This window comes from Drosophila eugracilis, unplaced genomic scaffold (genome assembly GCF_018153835.1).
Source record: "Drosophila eugracilis isolate 14026-0451.02 unplaced genomic scaffold, ASM1815383v1 contig_1765, whole genome shotgun sequence".
In the NCBI taxonomy this organism is placed as follows: Eukaryota; Metazoa; Arthropoda; class Insecta; order Diptera; family Drosophilidae; genus Drosophila; species Drosophila eugracilis.
This window is the reverse complement of record NW_024572605.1, coordinates 4,089,660-4,107,347: the sequence shown is the minus strand read 5'-3', so window position 1 is coordinate 4,107,347 and position 17,688 is coordinate 4,089,660. Positions and strand designations below refer to the sequence as shown.

General features: G+C 42.6%; 6 protein-coding genes across 6 annotated transcripts; 4 read left to right on the top strand and 2 right to left on the bottom strand.

Annotated features, from left to right (window-relative positions):
* Positions 1 to 37: 37 nt before the first annotated feature.
* Positions 38 to 2,089, top strand: LOC108109195 (rab proteins geranylgeranyltransferase component A). Its single transcript, XM_017217628.2, has 3 exons — positions 38 to 189; positions 255 to 1,340; positions 1,400 to 2,089. Exons 1-3 carry the CDS (start codon positions 141 to 143, stop codon positions 1,798 to 1,800), a joined length of 1,536 nt encoding a protein of 511 aa, XP_017073117.1. The 5' UTR covers positions 38 to 140; the 3' UTR covers positions 1,801 to 2,089.
* A 182-nt stretch (positions 2,090 to 2,271) lies between these two features.
* On the bottom strand, positions 2,272 to 4,862 carry LOC108109194 (serine/threonine-protein kinase hippo). The gene is made up of 2 exons (XM_017217627.1): positions 3,451 to 4,862; positions 2,272 to 3,392 (listed from the first exon to the last, which is right to left on the bottom strand). Exons 1-2 carry the CDS (start codon positions 4,709 to 4,711, stop codon positions 2,683 to 2,685), a joined length of 1,971 nt encoding a protein of 656 aa, XP_017073116.1. The 5' UTR covers positions 4,712 to 4,862; the 3' UTR covers positions 2,272 to 2,682.
* Positions 4,863 to 5,675: 813 nt separating this feature from the next.
* LOC108109295 (parkin coregulated gene protein homolog) lies at positions 5,676 to 8,352 on the top strand. Its single transcript, XM_017217788.1, has 5 exons — positions 5,676 to 6,038; positions 6,118 to 6,296; positions 7,685 to 7,856; positions 7,971 to 8,120; positions 8,187 to 8,352. Exons 1-5 carry the CDS (start codon positions 5,756 to 5,758, stop codon positions 8,345 to 8,347), a joined length of 945 nt encoding a protein of 314 aa, XP_017073277.1. The 5' UTR covers positions 5,676 to 5,755; the 3' UTR covers positions 8,348 to 8,352.
* Positions 8,353 to 8,468: 116 nt separating this feature from the next.
* Positions 8,469 to 9,465, bottom strand: LOC108109296. The gene is made up of 3 exons (XM_017217790.2): positions 9,102 to 9,465; positions 8,901 to 9,044; positions 8,469 to 8,836 (listed from the first exon to the last, which is right to left on the bottom strand). Exons 1-3 carry the CDS (start codon positions 9,202 to 9,204, stop codon positions 8,721 to 8,723), a joined length of 363 nt encoding a protein of 120 aa, XP_017073279.1. The 5' UTR covers positions 9,205 to 9,465; the 3' UTR covers positions 8,469 to 8,720.
* Positions 9,466 to 11,160: 1,695 nt separating this feature from the next.
* Positions 11,161 to 12,397, top strand: LOC108108886 (thioredoxin-related transmembrane protein 2 homolog). Its single transcript, XM_017217103.1, has one exon. It carries the CDS (start codon positions 11,287 to 11,289, stop codon positions 12,100 to 12,102), a length of 816 nt encoding a protein of 271 aa, XP_017072592.1. The 5' UTR covers positions 11,161 to 11,286; the 3' UTR covers positions 12,103 to 12,397.
* Positions 12,398 to 16,145: 3,748 nt separating this feature from the next.
* LOC108109025 lies at positions 16,146 to 17,442 on the top strand. The gene is made up of 2 exons (XM_017217299.1): positions 16,146 to 16,913; positions 16,965 to 17,442. Exons 1-2 carry the CDS (start codon positions 16,146 to 16,148, stop codon positions 17,418 to 17,420), a joined length of 1,224 nt encoding a protein of 407 aa, XP_017072788.1. The 3' UTR covers positions 17,421 to 17,442.
* The last annotated feature ends 246 nt before the right edge of the window (positions 17,443 to 17,688 follow it).

Genomic DNA, 17,688 nt, shown 5'->3' with positions numbered 1-17,688 from the left:
CATCAGCTGATTGTTGGTGACGTCATCTTCAGTTACACATCTCTAAACAGCTGTTTTTGTAAATTCGCAATAGATTCACAAGTTAGTTTATTTATATTTTTAAAATTCCTAAGTAAGCAGAGGGATTAAAATATAAAAATATGTCAGATGACCTGCCGGAGCAGTTTGACTTAGTTGTCATTGGCACAGGTAGTAAACCGTATTTAATTACAAATTAAAACTGCAGATGAGTCATTGAGAGACGCCCTTTTCAGGCTTCACCGAATCCTGCATCGCAGCTGCGGCCAGTAGAGTTGGGAAATCGGTGCTGCATCTAGACAACAATGAGTATTACGGAGATGTGTGGAGTTCCTTTAGCATGGACGCTCTATGTGCCCGTTTAGACCAGGAGGCCGAACCCTATTCCACATTGCGAAATGCCAGGTATACTTGGCACACCACGGAAAAGCAATCTGAAGCAGATGATCAATCTTGGAACAAGGACTCGATCCTGGCTAAGTCTCGTCGCTTCAGCCTGGATCTTTGCCCACGCATCTTGTATTCGGCCGGAGAGTTGGTGCAGTTGCTAATTAAATCGAACATCTGCCGCTATGCCGAATTCCGAGCTGTGGACCATGTATGTATGCGCCACAACGGTGAGATTGTGTCTGTGCCTTGCTCCCGCAGTGATGTCTTCAACACCAAGACGCTGACAATCGTTGAGAAACGACTGCTAATGAAGTTCCTCACAGCATGCAATGATTACGGCGAAGACAAGTGCAATGAGGATTCGCTGGAGTTTCGTGGGCGAACGTTCCTAGAGTATTTGCAGGCGCAGCGGGTGACCGAAAAGATATCGTCATGCGTGATGCAAGCCATTGCCATGTGTGGCCCCACCACCAGCTTCGAGGAGGGAATGAAGCGCACGCAGCGATTTCTGGGCAGTTTAGGCCGCTATGGCAACACACCCTTCCTGTTTCCCATGTATGGGTGCGGGGAATTACCTCAGTGCTTTTGCCGTTTGTGCGCTGTATATGGTGGCATTTACTGCCTGAAGCGAGCTGTTGACGATATTGCCTTAGATTCCAATTCAAATGAATTCCTGCTTAGTAGCGCAGGAAAAACTTTGCGGGCAAAGAATGTGGTTTCTGCTCCTGGATATCCACCGGTTTCAAAGGGCATCGAGTTAAAGCCCCACATATCACGCGGCTTGTTCATATCATCCAGTCCCTTGGGAAACGAAGAATTAAACAAAGGAGGAGGTGGTGTCAATCTTCTTCGGCTGCTTGATAGTGACGCAGCACGAGAAGCCTTCTTAATTCAACTGTCGCATTACACTGGAGCCTGCCCCAAAGGATTATGTAAGCATCCAAAGAAAAACTGCCCAATAGCTCTGATTAATTGTTCAATTATCTTTCAGATATCTTCCATTTGACGACACCCGCTTTGAGCGAGGACCCTGCCGCAGATCTGTCTGTTTTTACTAGCCAACTTTTCGATCAGTCAGACGCACAAATAATATTTAGCTCATATTTCACCATCGCTGTCCAGTCTAGTAAAAGTGCTGCTGCCGAGCACATTTACTACACAGATCCGCCCTCTTATGAGCTGGATTACGATGCAGCCATTGCTAATGCTCGCCACATATTCGGCAAACTTTTCGCAGACGCAGACTTTTTGCCACGAGCCCCAGATCCAGAAGAGATTGTCGTCGATGGCGAAGATCCCAGTGCCTTAAACGAACATAGTTTGCCCGAGGATTTGCGGGCACAGCTTCATGATATGCAGCAGGCGACTCAGGAAATGGATATACAAGACTAGATGTAATGCAGTTAAATTAGAAAAGGGACATTCTTAGTCTCCATATATCATACGACGGGAGCAGATAATTTTCTTAAAGTTCTTACGTGAAATTTTTAAAAACTTAATATAAAAAAGAAAGTTTAATATATTATACACAATATTTTGCTTCATATATTCCTATATATTTATTATGTAAATTATTTATAATTTCTAAAAGTACTAGGTATATATAAATGTTTATATGTGAGTGCTTCTGTGCATTTTGCTTTGAGAAATATACTTTCGAAAAATATGCATTCCAATGCGTATAAAAATGTATCTTTTTTTAAGTATTGCTTGACGGGTTGCTGTTTTTTTGTTTTTTTTTTTTGCACGAAGACAAAATTAAGGGTTTATAAAAAGATTAAGGTTAATAGTTAACAGGGAAGAACGAATAAGAGTAGTCTTATAAATTAGGATAAGGCTTAGGCAGTTGATAATGCGGGCAGCTACAATAAACGCAATACAAATTTTATTCGAACATATCAATATTAGAAGACAGATCAGAACAGATCAATGAAAGCTAAAATATACGAAACCAAACGAAATTGTGATGAAAACAAAAGTGGAACAGAACACATATATTCGTGCTGGAAGATTCTGCCGACGACTCCTCTGACCACATTTCATTCCTGTTTTCACTGCATTTTACAATAAAGCTTTTGTGTTTTCATTTCTTGTGATTGGTTTTGGGCCTTTCCACCAGGTTGAATTTGCCCATATTATGAACAATTTCTTGAGGATACAGATGATGCGTCTGTAAATTGTTGCATTTATCTGCGAACTCAACCCGACGCAGAGGTCTCTGAGTGAGTTGAAATTCAATTTTCATTTGTCATGCGAAATTGTGAGTTGCTATACCTATATCTTAATCAGATTATTATTGATATTCTGCTGGCGTTTACGTTTCGCATTCATGGCGTCAACAATTGGCTGCCGCTTGGCATTGTATTTCTTGTTCAGTTGCTCGATCTCTAGCTCCATCTCGTGATCGATGTTGCACAGCCGCTGGTTCAGATCATCGAAGGTGAGGAACTTGAGGAACTCAAACTCACCCTCCACATATGCATGCGATTGCGTATGCATATGCTGGTTCTGATATGCGGGCGGCGGCTGAGCTGGAGCTGCAGCTGCTGCCGGTATTCCCTGCTGGCCCATTGGCGCAGCATTGCTGAGTAACAGATTCTGTTGATTATTGAGCGCAATGAGCTGTTCGTTCATCAGGGGATAAGCCATGAGAACTTGTTGCTGCTGCTGATGCTGCTGCAGTCCATACTGATTAATGGCGGAGATCTGCTGGAACTGCATTTCCATGTTGTGCTCCCAGTTGGTCAGATCGTTTGCCCCGCTGGCCAGGTGCTGTTCCTCCTGCTCCTGCTGTTGGTGTTGCTGCTCGGCTGCCGCCGGGGAATACTCGGTGGCCACGGATTTCTCATCGCCGCGACCATCTCCCGCATTCTTGCGATCAAAGTGCTCCAGGAACTGCGGTCTGTAGCGATTGCGTGGCTTCTGATCGTCATTGCGCTTGGCCGTTGTAGAGTCGTCAGAGTCCGAGTTGATTACCATTGTGCCTGAATAAAAGTAAATATTTTAATTTTATCTTTAACCTATTTAAAACTATTTTCTTACCCAAATTCGACTCTAGTTCTACCATTGTTCCGCTGTCTACAGTCGGCACATCTAGTGGAGATGCGGCAGACGATGCGGCTACGCCGACAGCTGTTGGACCTGCTGCCTTGGCCAGGTTTCTTAGGCCACCAGGCCCCAACGTGCCCTCATCTACACTCTGTTCAGCATGCGCTATCATAGTGGCATCCGAAGCTGAGCTCTGTTGGTATTCACCGAACTTCTCTGGCACCAAAGTACCGGGATCCTCTATGAATGCATTGTCCTGTATGTTTTGCAGCATTCTGTTCTCCTGAGTGGCCAAACTCTTGGCCTGGCTGGCGGCGAATATTCCGCCGGCACTCCGGTTGGCCCGCTGCTGCTCGCGTATGGCACATGTCTCCTCCAGCATTGACTTCAAAATTGATCGGTGCTTTGCATTGCGTATAAACTCGTGCTCTAGCAGTTCAGTGGCCGTGGCTCGGTCGTCCGGCTCTTTTACCAGGCACTTGCTTACAAAGTCAATAAACTCTGTGCTCCAGCGATCGGGCTCGCGAAACGATGGTGGAGGCTTCTGGGGAATCATGAAAATGGCTCGCATGGGATGAATATCGCCATAAGGTGGCTTTCCCTCTGCCATTTCCAGGGCAGTGATTCCTAGAGACCATATGTCGGCTACGCAATCATAACCAATCTCCTCGATTACCTCAGGGGCCATCCAGTAAGGTGTTCCGATCACTGTGTTCCTTTTGGCCATTGTGTCTGTGAGCTGGCCGGCCACTCCGAAATCGGCCAACTTGGCATAGCCTTCTGTATTGAGCAGGATGTTAGCCGCCTTAATGTCGCGATGGATCTTGCGACGCAAATGCAGATATACCAAGCCCTGCAGCGTGTCCGACAGGATAGTGGCGATCTCGTCCTCCGTTAGCGTTTTCTTACGCAGTCGCATGATGTCGGATACGCTTCCGGCTCCGCAATATTCCATACAGATCCACAGGTCATACTGTTTAAAGTAGGAGCCGTAGTAACGTACCACGTACGGCGAATCGCACTGTTGCATAATGGATATCTCCTTGATGATCTCGTGAAGGTCGGATTCCACAGGCACTAACTTAATAGCCACAATGGAGCTGCTCTCCTTGTGAAGCGCCTTGTACACCGACCCGTAGCTGCCCTCGCCCAGCTTGTACATAATGTCGAAAACCTTCTCCGGCGGCTGCAATAGCGACTCCTCTGAGAGCTTTTTGAGCTCACCGTTCGAGCTGGAGGACATGCTTCCCGCCATCGCACTGATTTGCGGTCCGCGGTGGCCTTGACTTTGCGCGAAACTTTCTGATTTAGCACGAAAACACACAGATAATTGGCTATTCACAGCGACATATCACACTTTTGTTCTTTATTCGCTCCCGGTCGTTAGTCAACACTGAGGTTTCTGGCCAAAAACTTTACAACACGCCACCCGCACAGAACAGGTGCGGCGTTGCCAGACGAACGTACAACACGTCGAAATGTAAACAAAGCACCAGTGTTGGATAGCAAAATATGCCCATTATCGATATGTGGATTGCCGCGCATTTTAAACATAAATAAATGGTGGCAGGACTTATTTAGTACAAGAAGTAGATAATTGTTCTGATTTTGAAAAACACAATTTTGCATTATATATTTTTAATAAAGTTAAAATTTCAGATTATTAATAGTTGTAAACTTAAAGTTTTGCAGCAAGGCAACTGATAAGAAATAAGTTTTCTTTTATTACGTAGAACTTGAACTTAATTTGAACTGATAAAGTGAGGCTTTAAATAACCCCAATCACTAGTAAGCACATTTTACCATTTAATGAAAATAAGTTTCACATCAGCGAGATACACTAGGCAGAATGATTGACAAGTGCCACATTAATTTGTCATTGCTAATCTGTGGGCTAAGGAAAACCAGATCCTCTCAGTTCCTATGGTTGGGTTCGCTGACCTAAAATGCTTTATAAAAAATTCTTTGGAAATCAATGTGCATGCGGAGATTATGAATTCGTACACAGACTAATGATAATATAAACAATGAGAGCAAACATAACTGGCGCCTTTTAGGCTAACCGGCTTGGCAATATACTATGTAAATGCGACTGAAAGAGAGCACCACACCGAAATCGAGTAAGCGGCATTAGCTGTGTTGGCTTATCGGCGGTCACTAAGCCGCCCTAGCAACGTGCTCCATAGAAACGACACGACACCCAACAGCAACGCCAACACCAGGAGTGCCAGGCTAGAAAATTCCTACGCTCGGCAGTTCGCTGTTTACACTACGTGGCTGCACATCGTCGTACTCCGAAATGGCCATGGCCCAAACGGCTCGCACCGCCACGGGAAGGCGTCCGACGCACGACTACCATAGCACAACCATTTCCCTAAAACAGTCCCGCTCCAAGTCCGCTAATCCGGCGCAACTGCGTCCATTGAGCGGCATCCACGGAGCGGCCGTCTCCTCCCGCCCGCGCTACGTACCACCATTTTCGATTCAGTCGCAACAGAAGAATACCGTCGTCATCGACGGACCTATCCATGAGTCCGCCCCCAAGACAGCCAGTGCCAGGGGACGAGTCCCCAACCCGAAAAGTGCGTTTGTTTATTTCGTTGTTTTCGGTTCGCTATTTGCTTTCCTAATCATTTCCATTTTGGTTATACTGATTTTTAGTTCTGAGACGGCAGCAAAAGTCAATGTCCACCTTTAATTTGGGTCTGGGGCTTAATGGATCTACTGTTGGAGGTGGTAATGATCCCGGCCGGGGAACCCTCTTTCGGATGTACTTCGACCGTGGAGACCTGCCCATTAAGATGGAGTATCTCTGCGGTGGCGATAAAATCGGCTGGACGGTGAGTAAGGGGAATGCGGTGCTTGAATACACATGCATAGGTATTAGGTCTAATGGTAATATAATATTTATAAAAACGAGCTGAATTATACATTTTTCAATGATATTATTGTTATGTTGTTATAATTTCTTCTCTGTAGCTTTTTCAGAGTTTCTCTTACCGTAAGTCACTTGACTTACGTATCATGTAATCCCCTTACGTCTTGACTTGATCCATTCCGATCTAATTTTAGACTTTAAGTCTCTCTTATTTCTATAATGCAAAGTCTACCGACTAGAATTTTCCATATGTCAGTTGGTATTTGGTGTTATAGAACTTAAACTACATTTATGGAAATGTGAGTCAATGTAAATCAAAGCAAATTGGAAGACTGTCACTAGAATGGGTAACCTTACTACTCATTGACCTATAGGCGAAGTACATATTTGAGTTTCGCTCGAATTTCGTACACCTGCGTGTCCAATTATTTCAAGTGTTGGAGCTAAAAGCGAAAAAAAACGAGCAAATAATATGCCATTGTCTATTTCCGGAGTTAGTAGAGCACCGGTGACGGGCGAGCGATTCCGGCCGGAATGCGACTGCTGACATTCAAAACGTCGCACCGTCCAACTGTCAGTCAGTTTTTTTAGAAGCCCGCTGCATTCGGAAAGTCATAGGATCCACCCACCATATACATATGTGTGACCCTTCTAGCTGGTTCAATGTCACAGACCTTGGATGTGTGTTCTTTTTTATGGAGCCACATATGCGGGGAATGTCTTTTGAGCAGCGGTGCGTTTGTTTATCTAGGCCGAAATGCCGCCGTGACAGCTCGTGTGCATTCGTATGATATGTGAGTGACACTACTTGATTTGCGTCACTGGGTCGAAGGTCGAAGTTGGGGAACCCCATATGTGAGGCTCACGCAGCTGCGATGTCAGCGATATCGCCTTTGACTTAATTATAAAATTATTATTCGAAATTAATGATACAAAATTGAAATGTGGGCCGCTAATATAAAATATATTAACGAAAAAGCAAAGAATTCTGTCTGCTAAAGGGCACTTTTCCCATAACGAAACACGTGAGTAGTTTGAATAAAAAATTGTGCTGACTGGACATTTGTAACGACGACATTTTCATAAGAAAGATTAGTCTAGGTCTATACTAAAAAGTCTATTGGCAGGTACAGGTACAAATACCCATGTTTCGCTTTGTTCTAAAAATTTTCCATTGACAACGTAAACAAACAAAGAGCATCTTAATGGAAATCAGCAAAGACCTAACCGGCATGGCGTGCAATTGTACACTTGCAAAACTTGCGCCACCGCCAGTACACGAACCAATTTCAAACTCAGAGCGCTCTATTCACCTTTGACCCCCACTTTTCCTTCTCTGTTTTGGAACAGGTGGACATCGAAAAGCTGGACTACAGCCTCTATCTGCCGCTCTTCTTTGATGGACTGGCGGAGACTAAGCACCCGTACAAGACATATGCCCGCCAGGGAGTCACGGATTTGCTGCTGGCCGGGGGCGAGAAGATACACCCCGTGATACCGCAATTAATATTGCCGCTGAAGAGTGAGTACCAGGGATTCACCTGGCACGCAAATGCCTTCGAACTTTTTCGGTCTAATTTGCACCTTGCGAATCCAAATCCGAACAATACCAACTTAAATCCGCCCCCATTTCCAGACGCATTGAGCACACGAAACCTGGAGGTAATGTGCACGACATTGAAGATAATCCAACAGCTGGTCATGTCCTCGGATTTGGTGGGACCCGCCCTAGTGCCCTTCTACAGACAATTGCTGCCCATGTTTAATGCCTTTAAGGTGAAAAACTGTAAGTATTACTATTTAAGTTAAACTTTTTATGTTCTTCATAGGATATTCTGTTCCAAACGCAAAGTAAACTGCGGCGATGAGATTGACTATGCCCAGAAGAACAACCTAAACCTGGGTGATCTGATTGATGAAACGTTGCAGGTGCTGGAACTGCACGGCGGCGAGGATGCCTTTATCAATATCAAGTACATGGTTCCGACCTACGAATCCTGCTATTTAAATTGAATTACGCTTCATGGTTTTGTCCCTTTACATACAATATCATAAGTATTTATTGAAATTTACAAATATTACAGAATTAAATAGATCTTTGTTACCAAAGTGGTTGAGTGTTTCAATTGATTGCTTGAGATTATAGTTTATATATTTCGGATATAACAAGGACCTGCTCCTTTACATAGAAAATCATAAATATTTTTCAACAGCACAAACATTTAAAAAATATTAGGAAATAAAACAATTCTTTTTCATGAGCTTATAGTATAAGAGATTATAGTTTGTATATGAGGGTTTGGCCAACATCCTGGTGGAAATGCTGGCAGAGTTGGGGCACGACAGCTAGACCGTTTAGGGAGCTATCGGGCCCCGTTTTAGGTCTTCACTTGCTGGGGGCATACTCGTTCTTCTTGACATTATGGGGGGAATAGCGGTTGTACAAACCCCAGATGGAATTCATCAGCTTGTCGTTGTACTTGTTTGGGGAATATTCCCGCTCTGGAAATATGTATAAGATGAGTAAGCGATGCATTGACCCACTGGATCGAGATCGAGAACTTACGGGTTAGGGCATTGCCGTTGTCAACGGAACCCTTATCGGAAGCAGCGGACCGCAGACGGGCAACAATCATCTCCCGTTCGTTGAATTGCTCACGGATCTTGCAAGCGGCGAATGCACCTTGTGGAATGGCCGCCATTTTAGCAACTGCGAGGTATAACATGAATATCATCCAACATCTAACTATTAAATATCAGTACTTACCACTTAGGGAAATGACACTTATAAAGGAGAAAAAGTCAAAGTCTCTTAAAAATGCGAAACGCTGATCGAGGTTTATGATTTTTCCGCTCTGCTGCAGTATCATTCAAAGGCCAAACTCAAAGTCCGCGACAAATTGGTGTATTGGGAATATTTCGTTATAATCGAAATATGTCCCAGAATGTTTTTGGTGTTTTTAAAATTTAGATTACCAATTGGAAAAGGGGTGGTGATTTTGCACTATAGACCGGGAGGCATTTAATGCCAGACGTTTTCTGCTCAAATTTGCACGATAATAAGCGAAGATGTATCTGGTACTCGGAGATGATCACTCAACACAAGGGTTCGGAACTGAACTGAAGCTGCCTCCTAGGAGCGTTTGGAATTTATAGACCTCGTGTACCGAATGGGGCCCCGAGGTGATAAGCGGGAGACAGGAGATCAGGCTGCCTTGATAGCACGATTATGGAGCCGGCAATTGATCGCCATTTTGTGCCACTTATCAGCTGCGAATGTTTTGCTTTTATACTTTGCAAAGAGGCCTATTCGCTTCCAAGCTTTACGGGAAGATTCGATGGGCTGGGAAGCAGATGTAGGTAATTGATATTGGGGCAGACTTTTGGCGACATCTTTGCTAATCAGAGCCCTGAATCTCTAGACTAAATTTGCTAGCCTCAGCTAATTTAAGGGTTCTCGTTTCCATCCCGATTGTCCCTGTACTCGAATCGAATGTAATCTTTCGAGGCTATACTTCGAACCAGATTAATCCGGTTATCAATAATACACTTTAGCATACAGTCAAAGGTATTTGTGATTATAATATTATTAAAAACTGACCTAAGTGCATGTTTGTTTATTATAAATTTCAATTTTTGTTTATAATGCTTTTTAATGTAGACAAGGTTGGTGCTTTTGCACCTTAGATTTAGGAGATTGTTCAAAAACGTGGATTTTCCAGGTTTTCGAAGAACTTGGAAAACAATAAAATTAAATTTGTAATATGTTTAGGTTTTGGTTCATATATTGAATATTGTACTACTTAAGAAGTGATCATCAACCATACGAAAATTTAACACAATATTGTATAAATTAAATCTTTCAGAGCTTATTTGTCATATATATAGAATGCACAAATATATTTAAATTCGATTCGCAACATTTCGTATTTCACAGTGTATTAAAAACAATATATATATATAGTAAAAAATAATCGCTATAAAACAAAGAAAGGCCCACTAGTGAAACCAGTAAATAGGTGGGTGATCGATCCGATGGGGATCATGGGGATGACCCTCGTAAAACGGTCTCAATAATACGATTATAAATAAATCGTTTATTCCAGTGACGCGCAAAGTGTTTACTACAAAAAAAATTAATCTTCGGCACAATGCCGAGAGCCAGTCACGGTAATGATAATGCTGTCAGTGCTCTATTAAGTAGGTACAAAATTCTCACAGTATGCACACAGTTTCAAACACATTTAATTTCGGAACTACCACAAAAAAAAAACAACAAATAATTCCGAAATAAGTTGTATGATAAGGCCACTGATGGCAGCCACGAGCGTTTGAGATCACGTAGAGCCAGGTTTGTTCAGAGATTAAAACTCGGCGTGTGTACCGATAAAGAAGATCCTCGATGACTTATTAACTTTTTTGCTCTGGACTTCTTGCCGAAGTTCAATAATCCGTCAATGACTCTTGCAAAATGCTGATGTAATAATATAAGGCTGCGCAACGTTTCGCTAATCATTTCTTATCATTTTTTTGGCAAACATTAAAACGGTTTTGCGTTTCCCAATGAAGATTTTACTCTAGTTAAATTTTCCAAAAATAAGCCGCAAGCTGTGAAATTTAATTTTCTTGAATGGAAACGTTGAATGGTAAATAATTTGTTGTTGAATATAAACACCGAAAAAAACATAAATTATTTCCGTAAGAGTTTTTCAAAAGAAAACATGATAGAGAATTTAAATTTCAAATGCCGCCAAATGACGGCGCGCACTTTGCAACACTGACAAGAGCACCATCAGGTGGCAACGCCTTTTTCAGACATCAAGGCTGCTAATTTTTAGTCAACGGCGAAGCTAAAATTAACAATTGGCTGTCAAAAGCAAGAAAAGAAAAACTCGGGAAATTGTTAATTAAAAGCGTGACCCACATCAGCCCACTAAGCCCCCAACGCAGCGATGACGTGGAAGAAGCAGCTGGCTGTGCTGGCCAAGCCCTACTATTGGGTAAACATCCTGCTGGCCATTTCATATCTCCTATCCAAGAAGACACAGTTCATCTGCACGCGCCTCTTTAATCTCGCAGGAGAGGATGAGGAGTGCGATTTGGACAGTCGCGAGGTGGAGATTTTGTTCTTCCTGCTGATCGTTGTGATGATACGTTCACGCAAAACAGGCAGCGTAACCATGATCAACTATTTGGCCTCGTCGTTCTTGTACACAAAGGTGGCCAATGCCATTTTGTGGGCCTACGCGGATTTTCGCTACGGACTCGGCTTCCTGCTACTGTGCGTTCTCGTGGGCATGGTGCTGCCGGAGCCATCTTACCGTGGACCTGAACACATCACCTACTTCCGCAACGCACAGGTCTTTGAGGAGGAGTTGGCCCGGGAAAAGCGGACCAGCTGGCTTATCTGCTTCTATACTGTGTGGAATCCCAGCTGTGTGAACTTTGCCCCAGTCTTTGCTGAGCTATCCGCAGAGTACAACACAGACTACCTGAAGTTCGGCAAGATCGACATCGGACGCTTTCCAGATGTGGCCCAGAAGTACCGCATTTGTGACAGCAGCTTCTCCCGCCAGTTGCCCACTGTGATTCTGTTCCAACAGGGCAAGGAGACAGACCGCAGACCCTGCGTTGACTCTAAAGGCAAGCTGCAGAAGTTTTTCTTCTCTGGCGACAATGTTCGCGCTAGCTTCGGTCTCAACCAGCTGTACAAGGAGGCCGTGGAGCGACTGCCCATCGCGCCAAAGGAGACCAAGAAGGCTCAGTAGAGTGGCTGACTGCCCTCCCCACCCAAGACATCTCATTTCTGCGTGCACGTGTTAATATTTGTTATTTGTTTAGTTTTTAGTTTATTTTAACTTATTGAGGTGCGACAGCAACCTTAACTGCCACCGCCGGAGACACGTACAATTGCATTAATAGTTGCAACAAATTCTAAACTTAAACGTGCACTCGTCACGTTGCCATTGTAGAGATTATATGAGTGGCTTGCATTTGCCTATTTAATTTGTAGCTAATCATCAAGTACCAAATATATTTAAAATTGTGGAATGAGTCAACGAAGTAACAGTTTGTTATTACTTACGCTCTGCGGTTACTTTTTCATTCAATTAGTAGCGCTCAAACGATTGTTTCCTGTTCTCGTTTAACAATAAGATGACTTTAAGATGACCTGGAGAATCGTTAAGCTGTAAGCTTCAAGTTTTCTCTATCTGTGCTTCTGTAACTTAAAAGGTAAAACAGCTAAAGAGTAAATGGCATTTCGCCTGAGCCTGAAATATATGCATGTATCTGAAACCATATGCATATGGAATTCAAATTTGTATAAATGTATTGATCAACTACAGTGTAACGTGTTGGAAACCAAAGACAGCATTGGTTAAAAAATTCAGAAAATATCCCACAATTTTATGACATATTTATTGTATTTTATATGTTATGACTTGCCTTTTAAAACAGCGTCCTCCGTGAACGACAATTGTTTGGGATAACATGATGTGAAAACCTATCCTCCCCGGTTTATAAAATATAAAACGGAATGGGCTCCGTTGTTACTGCGAATGTGTTAAGCAAAATTGTATAACAATGGAAATGGCACAACAAAAATGTTTCCGGCGTGTTGCGTTCCGAAATGGGCGGTAGACATCGGCCATATAGACAGGGGCATATATAGGGACTCACCCGGCCAGACGCAGAACGAAATAAACGCAAATCCCTTTTATCCATTCAATATGCACAAACATACACACACATACACACTCTTAGCGAAGCGTACGAATATAAATGCATAAATACAGGCGACTGCACATTACCAACCCAGCCACCCCCACAGATGGGAGCAAGGCTTTTGTGGTTAATATTTGTATTTTTACTTTATTTTCAATGAAACGGCATGGAAATGGCCATTGCATTGTACGTGTATTGTATTGTGTATGGTAAATAATACGATTGTCTCACATGGCCGTTTTATTTGCGGAAAATTTAAATTCCCATTGGATGTGGAACAAGACTCTCACCGGGCGCCGTAGCAATTATGGGTACGTCTGTTCCGGCGTTTGATCAAGGCTCCACCGTATCAGCTGTCGGTACTCCCCTGGATCCCCATACCAGTGCCCGCACCCACAGCCATAACAGCAATGACTTCCAAACGCTGTCACCCGCTTCTCACGGCGAAAATCCAATAAGCACTTGCTCCGCAGCGACAACAAAACGTATTGTTGTCCCTATTTTTACGTTGATTTCCCTCATTGCTACAGCCAAACCAGTGCTGGCCACATTCAATTGATTTTGAGTGATTTTTTGGCCAATACCCTGTAGATACACCTAAAGAGGGGTACTTACTTTTTACTTTATACCTTTAAATCAAATCTTTCTTTCTGAGCCAAAGTTATTTATGGGTTTCTAGGAGTTTCTTGGGAAGAAATAATTCAACCTATCTAAGCTAGTAGATAGATTGATCGAATTTTAAAATCAATTTATATAAAATTATATTTTCAGTACTCGCAACCTTTCCTTTATCATTAATTCTAAAGAAATCAAAAGTGATTAATTTATTTCTATTCCTAAAATGAAATTCAGTAAAAAGGATATTCTGGGTCCTAGTTGACGTTGCCGTGTATATTGTTACGTCTGCTTCGTTTTCGGTGGCTGTATTTTTTATTGCGTTTTTATGTCAACACCAGCTGCCAGCGTCTTAATATCGTTCGGTCGAAGTGCTGGATTGGGTTTTTTTTGTGTATTTCTGTCAATTGCTCACAATTAAATTAAAATTCAAGTCAAAGCCAGCCGCTGTTGAATTCACAACCAAAGCCGCAGGGCAGGACACTTGAAACCCAGCTCAGGTGGTTTCCTTTACTATTTAACGTGTGGTTCTTACAAAGGGATTAAATAAATCAATTTCGTTTGAGATATCCTTGAAAAATATATTGCCTAGCAGGTGAAGTGTTTCTTATTCTTAATTGCTGAAAATATTTATTGTGGTAGTAGTGGTTTTGGTTAGATATGCTTTTTGTGACAGATATTAGTTGTTATGTACAAAAAGAACGATATGAATAAGATTCATACGTAGATTTAAACTTTGCAGTGACAAAGACCTCTCCCAATCGCTGGACATTCACGACTCTGAAGGAACGGGAATCATTTACCCCCAATCGCGAACATAAGCAATTTGCTTTAATTTCTTTGCTCCAAAAACCATTCGATGGCAGAGCAACTACCTCTCCAATCTCACCTCAATCAACAACAAGAGCCAGTGAAAGTCCGCAGCACTAGAGCAAAGCAGACAAACCCACAAAGCCGACAAACCGTCAGCCTATAAACAAGATTTTGGCTCATAAATTAATTTCAATTTGCTAGGCCAGGAAACTTGGGGCGCTGGTCAGGGGGCCGAACAGTGGGCGTGGTGCTGGGCTTAGTATTTCGATTCGATTTGCTATCAGCGTCGATATGGTCTTCTCAGGGTTTCTACCCTACACGGGTTGGAGGTTGTTGCGAAAGTAAAGCAGTTCCAAAAATAAACCACATACTCGTATGAATAAATTTAGAACGGTTCGACCCTTCTAAGGTATGGATTTATTGTAATTTATATACATGTTTAATGGGAAAAAGAACAGATTCAAAAAAATATATTTATTTATTTATTCACTTTAGCAGAGTTTGTAAATGAATTTGAAGCTAAGCAGAAAGATTTTTTGGGGCTTGCTTGTTGAATAAAAAGTCTTTCCAACCAATTTAAACTTTTAAGGTTTTCAAGGCGAATTGAAATATTTTACCCCAAATACGATTAGAAATATTGAATATGGATTGCACCTTTGTATACGTTGAGCTTTAGTTCTGTTCTATTAGATTGAAAGGATATATCCCTGCTCATATAAATTTTAAGAAAAAAATAAATAATTAATTAATTTTGCCATTCACAAACCATATGAGATTGTTGTATTTATTCATCTATAGCAGAATTAATACCTCATTGGATCCTTGCGCCTCAATTAATGAAGATAAAAGACATCCTTTTGGTTGGCAACATTCATATCCTCGGCAATCGATGAACTTTTGCCTTAACGGCCCCCACGAACAGGTTTCGATTGCCAGCAACCGAAACTCTCCAATCTGAACTTGTACAATCCAGTTTCATTTAATTTTGCGTTTAACGATTTTGTAATTACCCTTAAGTGCAATATTATTTCAATGGCTGGTTTTTTGTTTTTTATTCGGCCCACTTCCAAGCACTGGTGGTCATAGGATGTGGTTGTATGGTGGAAATCGTCGTTGTTTTGTAGAGCAGAAACCCTAAAAAATTGAAAAGTATTTACATGAAAGCTGCCAATTCAAATACACATTCCCACACACCCGTGAAGGCCTCATAGGATTTTTTTGTGACTTTTATGGCCAGTTTTTTGAATATGCGAAACAAAAACTGGGCGCTTTTTGTGAATTGTGAAAGTACTTTCGCTCCAATAACTGCACAAAGGTTGGGATGTGGGTGGTTCGGACCGGACTCCATAACAACAAAGTCCAGAGTGCAAAAATATTTTTGATAAGTGGCATATAACTTTCTAGGGTGTCCTTCTCATCGATGTGTTGGTCATAGAGCTTTACAATCGGCACGATAATCGGCAGGACATAAAAACGTGTCATTAAACGACAGATCTTTGAACTTTGCAGTCAAATAAACCGGATTTCGCTATACTATAAACTTTGGGTGCCAGCCAGTCTGCCAGGGTAGCTTTTTTTTGCGCGTGTCCTTTATAATATATATATGAACTATATAAACCTGGTCAAGAGCACGTCAATCTAGATAGTTGGCCCTAAAATGCTGGTCGACACGGACCTGGCGAGTGGTGTGATCCGCTCGCCCTATAGTTTTGATATTCCCCACGCATTCATCTTTAACGAATCAGAAAACGCGGAACCAATCTTCTGCGGACCCTACATGGAGGTAGTGAAGCACTTCGCCAATATGTACCATTACCAACTGGATCTCGATCCTCTGGAGAGTCTGCCCAAGAAATCAGCCGTGGAGGAGGACATTATAAATGGTTTGTACAACCTTTCGCTTCATGGGGTTATAATACGTCCAGATAAGATGGATGACCTCTCCAACGTGACGCGGCACAGTTACCCACTAGAGCTGATGACAAACTGTGTGATGGTACCACTCGCCCCGGAGTTGCCCAAATGGATGTACATGGTGTGGCCTCTGGGCAGGTACATTTGGACATGCCTGTTTCTGGGCACCATGTACATTGCCCTACTTTTGAAGTATGTGCACTGGCGGGAGCCTGGTAATGCCACCCGTTCCTTCACCCGAAACGTGCTCCACGCCATGGCTCTTCTGATGTTCAGCCCCAACATGAATATGACTGTGAAATTAAAGCATGCATCATTACGGGTAATCTTATTCTATACCCTCCTCTACATCTTGGGCTTCATCGTGACCAACTACCATCTAAGCCACATGACGGCCTTCGACATGAAGCCGGTTTTCCTGCGGCCCATCGATACCTGGGCTGATCTAATCCATTCGAGGCTACGGATCATCATTCCGGATACACTGCTGGATGAGTTGCGTTGGCTTCCAGTGGTGAACACCACCTCGCTGGATCCGCAGTTTGACCCGCGTAGCTGACAGGACTATCAGGCAATGCTTTCGAGCCCTTCGCGATCCTTCGCCTATGTGGTCACCCAAGATGCTTGGTTGTTCTTCAATCGACAGCAGCGGGTTCTTATCCAGCCTTATTTTCACCTGTCGAAAGTGTGTTTTGGTGGCCTTTTCAATGCGATCCCCATGAGCCCCAACGCCAGTTTTGCGGAATCCTTGGATTACTTCATCTTGAACGTTTGGCAGGCGGGATTGTGGAATTACTGGGAGGAGATTGCTTTCCGCTATGCCAAGAGGGCTGGCTATGCTAAGGTGTTTCTCGACACCTACCCCGTGGAGCCGCTAAACCTGGAGTTCTTCAATACGGCCTGGATTGTCTTGGTCGTGGGAATACCCATTAGTTCGTTTGTCTATTGTTTGGAGCTTTATATCCATCGACGAAAGGAAAGGCGGCCGCAGTACGAACCATTCGAGTGCTATGACTAATTTTTTCTCAACTTCTTTTGGTGCAAAGTCAACTTTATTTTGATTGATTCAAATTGTAGAAAACTTAGATTTTTTAAAACATATACTGTATATATATATATATATATTCCCAGATTGATATAATATAGATGACGCTTATAAAAAATTTGACAAGGGGTTGATTATCATAAAGCTTAAATGAGATAATAATAACTTTGAAAACGGCAATGGTTAAGGTTTCTATAATACGAGAAAGGCAAGGTATTTGGTATGCAAGAGAAGGAATTTG

Excerpts from the sequence above, each read along its gene's own strand:
- LOC108109195 (XM_017217628.2), top strand. The coding sequence starts at position 141 with ATGTCAGATGACCTGCCGGAGCAGTTTGACTTAGTTGTCATTGGCACA. Across the intron at positions 190-254 it reads CTTAGTTGTCATTGGCACAG|GCTTCACCGAATCCTGCATC; the intron begins GTAGTAAACCGT and ends CGCCCTTTTCAG. Across the intron at positions 1,341-1,399 it reads AGCCTGCCCCAAAGGATTAT|ATATCTTCCATTTGACGACA; the intron begins GTAAGCATCCAA and ends ATTATCTTTCAG.
- LOC108109194 (XM_017217627.1), bottom strand. The coding sequence starts at position 4,711 with ATGGCGGGAAGCATGTCCTCCAGCTCGAACGGTGAGCTCAAAAAGCTC. Across the intron at positions 3,393-3,450 it reads AGAACTAGAGTCGAATTTGG|GCACAATGGTAATCAACTCG; the intron begins GTAAGAAAATAG and ends ACTTTTATTCAG.
- LOC108109295 (XM_017217788.1), top strand. The coding sequence starts at position 5,756 with ATGGCCATGGCCCAAACGGCTCGCACCGCCACGGGAAGGCGTCCGACG. Across the intron at positions 6,297-7,684 it reads GCGATAAAATCGGCTGGACG|GTGGACATCGAAAAGCTGGA; the intron begins GTGAGTAAGGGG and ends GTTTTGGAACAG. Across the intron at positions 7,857-7,970 it reads ATTAATATTGCCGCTGAAGA|ACGCATTGAGCACACGAAAC; the intron begins GTGAGTACCAGG and ends CCCCATTTCCAG.
- LOC108109296 (XM_017217790.2), bottom strand. The coding sequence starts at position 9,204 with ATGATACTGCAGCAGAGCGGAAAAATCATAAACCTCGATCAGCGTTTC. Across the intron at positions 9,045-9,101 it reads AAGTGTCATTTCCCTAAGTG|TTGCTAAAATGGCGGCCATT; the intron begins GTAAGTACTGAT and ends TATACCTCGCAG. Across the intron at positions 8,837-8,900 it reads CAACGGCAATGCCCTAACCC|AGCGGGAATATTCCCCAAAC; the intron begins GTAAGTTCTCGA and ends ACATATTTCCAG.
- LOC108108886 (XM_017217103.1), top strand. The coding sequence starts at position 11,287 with ATGACGTGGAAGAAGCAGCTGGCTGTGCTGGCCAAGCCCTACTATTGG.
- LOC108109025 (XM_017217299.1), top strand. The coding sequence starts at position 16,146 with ATGCTGGTCGACACGGACCTGGCGAGTGGTGTGATCCGCTCGCCCTAT. Across the intron at positions 16,914-16,964 it reads ATGAGTTGCGTTGGCTTCCA|GACTATCAGGCAATGCTTTC; the intron begins GTGGTGAACACC and ends CGTAGCTGACAG.